At 36.0% G+C, this 6,605-nt stretch overlaps 1 protein-coding gene across 1 annotated transcript; it reads right to left on the bottom strand.

Moving 5' to 3' along the window:
• Positions 1-3,256: 3,256 nt before the first annotated feature.
• LOC116105261 (protein LURP-one-related 7) lies at positions 3,257-5,889 on the bottom strand. Its single transcript, XM_031391710.1, is given in 4 exon segments — positions 3,257-3,396; positions 4,193-4,404; positions 5,520-5,654; positions 5,657-5,889. Coding segments are annotated over 4 exon segments (540 nt in total). The 5' UTR covers positions 5,727-5,889; the 3' UTR covers positions 3,257-3,273.
• Positions 5,890-6,605: the final 716 nt, after the last annotated feature.

Raw genomic sequence — 6,605 nt, 5'->3', positions numbered from 1 at the left:
CTTCTTACGATGACGTGGAAGAAAAGGTAAACCTATCTCCTTAAACCTTAGAAAAACTTAAAGAATTCTTGGGCGCCACCCCCAGACTCAAACTTAGGAAAAGCTATTCTCTGAATCAACCACCATCAACGCTCACCGTTATCGACATGACTTCATCAAAAACAAAAAAGAAAGTAATAAAAAATCATCCTACCTCTGAGTATAAAGATTGAAACCTCTTGCTCGGATGGTCAAGTGTGCACCAGTACTGAAAGAGAGAAATCTAGTTTCAAGAAGTTTCTGCCCTTTCTGAAAAGTGAGCATTGTGAACTTGCTTGAGTGAGCCTAGATTTTATAGTGAAGGAAGTGGCTCTTGGTTGTCAACCCAGTCAGTACGTTTGAACGAAAAATCACCTCTCACCATTGATCGCGACCACATCATCAATCAGTGAGAAAGACTAACCGAACGCTTCTAAAATCAAATCATCACTTCCCCGTTGAATATCAAGCGACGGTCGCTGTCCCATGCTCCACGTAAAAGCCTCCCATCCGCATTTAATGGTCTGATAAGGAATGTCATTTCAGTATGACTTACATTTAATGTGCATGTTGGCACTTATTTCACAATAGGACACGTCTGCCAGAGCAAAAGGTGTTCTCATTAATGTATTAGCTTGCCAAGCTGAGAGGTCGTTAGATAAAACACCCTTCGTCGCATTCAGTTGTGAAGCGTTGTGATTCCGTGCCTTTAGCAAAAAATACGCTAAGTATAAAGGGTCGTAAACCTCGATCAATTAAGAGTCACGTATGGCACTGAATAAGGTCTTGTCTAGGTCGCAGACTCTGCAAAAGACGAACATTTCAATGTCGCCATATCTCGAAATGTCTTGGGACCTCTTTGCAGCCAGGATCGGATGTGATACTGGAGTCATTGGCACATATCAAAATCAAGGCATAATTGTGTCAGTTCTGCTGAAGTTTGATCCTCAAACCTTAAAACAACCTAGGGGACTTCTGTTTGCCTGGAAATAGGGCTAACGCCGAGCCTTGTCAGCATGGGTGGTCAAGCTAAGAAAGTTACACACCCGCTCGAAAGAGCCACGTCGCGTGATGACGTGAGTAGCATGCTCCTGCTAGTATAACGGTATGCGCTAGGTCGGCGAAAGGCTGGAAATGGTCGACGTCTCCAATCCCTAGCCAAGTCGAGGAAATCACTCGGGCAGGTTGAGCAATAGGACGCAGAGAAGGATTTGCACGCATCTACCCCACTCGCAAATTTAGTATCATTACCTAATTCATCCCAATAAATAGAGGGCTTCTCTCCCATTTGTGGAATTAGCTAATTTTACTTCCGTCGCTTTAAGCAGAACAGCAAATATTGGGTGCCAAAAGATAAGAAACCTTCCGCAAGAGAGGGTCCAATTTCGCTTAAAAAACAAGAAGCGCGCACTTATTTCCAGAAAAAGACTTCTGGATCTCTAAAGTATACTCTCTCTACTCTCTCTCTCTCCTGCCCTTGTATCTCTAATCTATAACTCCGCTCATAAACGCGACATGACTTCACCTATTAATACGATATCAGTGGATATATGATTCACCTTTTGAGCATCCGAACCACTTTAAACATTGTTCTTCACCCTCTATTCCACCAATACTCCCGTAATCACATGTGACTTCTAAGTCCGCTTAGCATTTCTCACGTGCAAATAGTTGGTGTCAAAATCAAGCATCAACAACGTATATCCTCCAAGGGTTAAGGAATTTATTTTTCCAATAATTATTGATAAATGGAGAAGAAGAAAAGTGAATAAAATGTTATGATTAACTTACCCTTTCATGGGAAAGTAGCTCACTGAACCTCATTAAGCTTCTGAGATGTGGAAGTGATTTTAGAGTCAAGGAGGATATATGACGTAATTCAATTTTATCAGTCAATATCTTCACTGCTGATAACAAAAATCTCTTCCATATTCTTGCATTCAATGACGTCAAGAGTTTGAAGTTGCGGAAGGCCTCTGCCTGAATCTTCTATAGTTCCGCAGAGAAATAAATGGATTTTGGCTCGAGCTGTAAATCTCCTCTGGAATGGTTGGGGGAAGATTTTTTGGAAATTTATTCCTTGAGACATGAGTAAAACCATAGCCTTAACCTTCCTTTCTGCTTTCTTACGAAGCTGATGGCGGGTTCTGAAATTAGGACATAACCCCCTAAAACATTTCTTTTTTCCTTCCCATTCATCTTCAATTATCATGCTTATCTTATTTATAAGAATGTCCACGCTAATCAGCCACTCCACAGCGTCATCTTCTATCTCTTCTCCATTTCTTTCAGCAACCTAAATCTTATGCTGCACACGCTGTTTGACAAGGCTCAACTTCTCAACTTGTGCCTTGAGATTCTCAAAGTTGGTCTTGTACTTATGCAAAAAAAACTAAATGAATCCACCATTTTCAACCGTAAAATTAAAACAGAGACCGCCAAATAAGAATACTATACTGTAAATAAGCAATTGTGAATAGATGAGAAGAATAAAAAGATTGTTGGGATGAATCAGTTAACTAGCTGCTGCTTAAAATGAGTGGGGCTGAATAACCTCCATGATTATCTATCCCCCCATTACTTTCCAACTTTTTATTTTATAGACTATAAAACCTTTTACCCCATAGCCCATTGCATTGCCTATTTTAACCATTTACAGTGTAGAAGCTTTTACATTGGAGTTATTAGATATTTCAACTTCTATTTAATTCTCTAAATTTTCAAGCAAGTCTGTATATAGCATGACCGTCCTTTGTTTAAGAAAAATATTTTTGAAGGTTTATCATAACTATGTAAACAAATATAAATTACTTCTATTCCTTCACAAAGAAAAAAAATGCTTTTATAAGAATTGTTTAAATAGCGACATATCTTGTTTAATTCTTAGCTGCAATTAATGGCATTATCGATTCTCTCTTCATTCAATATGCATTTTTCAGAGTCAAGCTGATTCGGATTATTCCAACCTTTTATTCGTTATTTGTCGTACAAAAAAACTTTTTGAATTCTCCATGGAAAGGGATTTCGCAAATGAAAAAGCTTTCAACGCTACTCAATATCCCGCTCAAGATTTAAACTATTGGATATCATAAATTTATTTAAGATAAAGTGAAAATGGAAAAAATAAATTGCAAACTTGAAGTCATTTAAGATGGTTCATAAGAACAAATGCATACATTTCCTTTTACCCAAGTGTATAAGTGGAATGTGGAGAAAGGTACAATAAAACACTTCTTAGTTCCATTATTTTAATCATCAGTCAAAGAATATTGCGACCAAAGCCACAATTAAAGTTGTATCAAAAGACCCTGGAAATATGGTTAGTCGAAATCTATTCCTTCTGGCATAAATCTGATGAAGCTTGTACATGAGACTAGTCTGCATCAAATGAAGAAAATCAATGATGAGACTTGAATTTGATGGAGTGAAATGAATTTGGAGTTAGATTTGATAGTAAGAATTATGATACATGAAATGAATTTCTAGAATGGACGAAGCAAAACAATATGATGCAAGTACAATATATTAAACCTGCAATTAACTGACTGGATTTCATTAAATATACATCTCATTGCGAAACCTTGCAGGAAATACATTTGACTTCATAATATAACTAGCAATTAAGTTTATAAGGAAGATGGAGAGATGGATGAATGAGATATGAACGGCTAATTAAAGGCTGAAACATAGATCCATGATAATGCAGACTAAAAGAGAAACTAATATGATGTATCTCACTTGTTAGTGAGCAAAAGACGGAAACTTTCGGGTAAAATACAGTAAGAGAAAAGTCATGAAATGAATATAACAAACAAAAAGGACCCCAATTAGCCAGTTCATTGTATAAATTCTAAAATTTTGGAATTCAATTGGGGTGGCCATTGCAATCCTCAAAACATCTAACCATAATATCAACTCAGTGAAGTTTGAAGTCTTAAAATTATATGATTTTTTATCAAACACAATTATTTCTAGTTCTGCCAGGAAGCCAAACACTCGAAATAGATTACTGCTCAGAAAAGCAGCTTTCTACAATGATGAAAGAGTTCTAAAACTGTTGCCGCAGTTAATAACAGACAAAATGACTTACATATTCCAATTTTTTTTTTTTTTTTTTCACTCAGTATGGGCTAAATTAACACATCATGCTGTATCAAACATTGATCATACATACCTGAGCCACTATAGAATTGCCTTTAAAGATGGTGCAAGATCTTCGGAAAGGAAAACCTTTCATTTTGACATCAGAGGTGGACTCTTCCTGGTTCTCACCAACAAGGAATACGTCAAATTCAGTTCTAGTAAGTCTATTCAGCATCCTCTGCACTCTAAACATCAAATCCTTCTCCCCACCATCATCCCCCTTAAAACCTTGCCACAATCCTTTCTACAACCAGGAAACATATCACATTACTTCATTTTACCCAAACAATTTAACTTTGAAAAATTTCTTAGAACCCGCAAAGCAGCAAAATAATGAACCATTATCTGCCAAGCATGATCACCTACTTTGGCATAATTCATGAGAAAGATTAGTAATGAAATTGCTTAACGATGCAATTCTAACAAATTGGTAACAACTATGAGCCGTTGACACCAAAATGCAATCAGATTCCAATGCTGTCAAGCTAACTAACACTGTCAACAATAAACAAATATGTGGTAAATAATCACTAAGCGAAACTAAATACTATCTACCATGGCCAAAATGCATAACCGTCTAATATAATACTCCTCTTACTAAACATAGTTACACCAATGCATTTATATATCCTATCTCTAGAACCACCGAATAAGGATACTTATTTATTTCAATGATTCAAACTGTATACCCCCCGCCCACTGTCAAGATATTGTGGGTTTATCTCTTAACCACCTCAAATAGTGGGGTTCAGAGCCCACTATTTGAGGCAGGCAAGAGATAAATCCAAAATACCTTGACAATAGGCTGAGATGTTGCACAAACGCCCCACAATCCTATCTTGCATATCATATATAGTTGTAATTAATAAGTCTTAAACAAGACAAGCATACCACATCATTATACTCTAGTTGTAGCCATCATTACATGCATATGTGCAAATGTCAAGTTTCAAGTAACTAATCAGTATAATGACACGGTTTATTCATCCCACTAAAGACTTTTCTGCAACTCAAAGCGCACTCATTGGATTATAAATTTATTATAGACCACTTTAATTATTTTTAACTAACAAATTGCATAGTGTTGCACAACTATAACATTTTCTAATTACAGTGATTGTACTAAAGAATGAAATTATACTAATTAATGAAAAAAAATTGAAATCTAGAGGCTCTTCCGATCGGATAGGCCGCTTTAATGGTCAGAATTGTAGATTTTATAGTACAATTCTACACAAACTGAAATTTTATTTTCTATATAGTTAATTAGTTTCAGAAACATTTGACAAATAGTTTGAGAATTTGAACACACGGGAGTCAATAGTTATAAAATAAAAAAGAAGAAAAGAAGAACCTTCGTCTTTGGTGATACAAGGAAACGAGAGGATTTCCTATGGAATTAAGAACAACAATTTTAGCAGAAAGTTGACGGTTGACTTTGAAAACAATATTACCGGAGGAGTCAGCGAACCCGATCTCTCCACGTGTAAGCCAGAGTTTCTTGAAACGAACAGATCAACAGGGATCGGCGCGGTCGCCGTCTGTATAGAATTTGAAGAATCCATTGGTTATCAATCTCACCTCACTCAGTTGAGCAAATGAAACCATTTCATTTGGGTTCGTTAAATTTGATGGATGGTGATTTTAACTTTTGAGAGAACAAAAACTGAAAAAGGAAAGAAAATTGAAGTAATTGGTCTTTGAAAGAAAGGCATCGATTCGTTAGACCTTCGCTTTGAGGAGTCCACAGAGAATTACTGAGGAAATTTAACTCCCCAGGTATCCCAATTTCGGATTTTAAAAATCTAACCCTGAAAATCGGGGCTTTTTTTTTTTTTTTTCCTTAACTTTTAAAATTAAAAAATTTGACGTGACAAACTTAATTATAACTAGGGTGCGCGTTCCGGTACCCTGCACTTTTCCGGGAACCGGAACCGGAACCGCACAGTACAGGTTCCCAAAAAAAGGAACCGGAACCGGAACCGCACAGTACAGGTTCTTCAATTCCAGGAACCGGAACCTAAAATGCAGGTTCCGTTCCTTTCCAGGGTACCCTGTAAAAATCAATTACCCTCCTATAGTTTAAAAAATAACAAAAACACCTTATAAGTTTACAAATACACCCCTAACAAATTTTCGTTATTCATTCATTTGTGTCCAATGTAACTCATAACCTGTAATCTCTAGCAACGCTTGAATTCAATTAATTCATCACAATTCACATAAAATTCGCAATCAAAACCAAAATACAAACAATTATTCATCACAATTCACAAAATAACTTCACCAAATCATTTAACAAACAACAATTCTTAATACTAATTACTAACATTGCCATTGCCAGGGGTCTATTTGATAAGTTAATAATTATTATGTTTATAATTTATTAATTTAATGTTATAATTGGTTTTGTTATTTATAATATACCAAATATAATTTAGTAA

Source organism: Pistacia vera, unplaced genomic scaffold, assembly GCF_008641045.1.
Source record: "Pistacia vera cultivar Batoury unplaced genomic scaffold, PisVer_v2 Contig116, whole genome shotgun sequence".
NCBI lineage: Eukaryota > Viridiplantae > Streptophyta > Magnoliopsida > Sapindales > Anacardiaceae > Pistacia > Pistacia vera.
The sequence above is the reverse complement of the archived record's forward strand: the minus strand, read 5'-3'. Positions and strand labels throughout refer to the sequence as shown.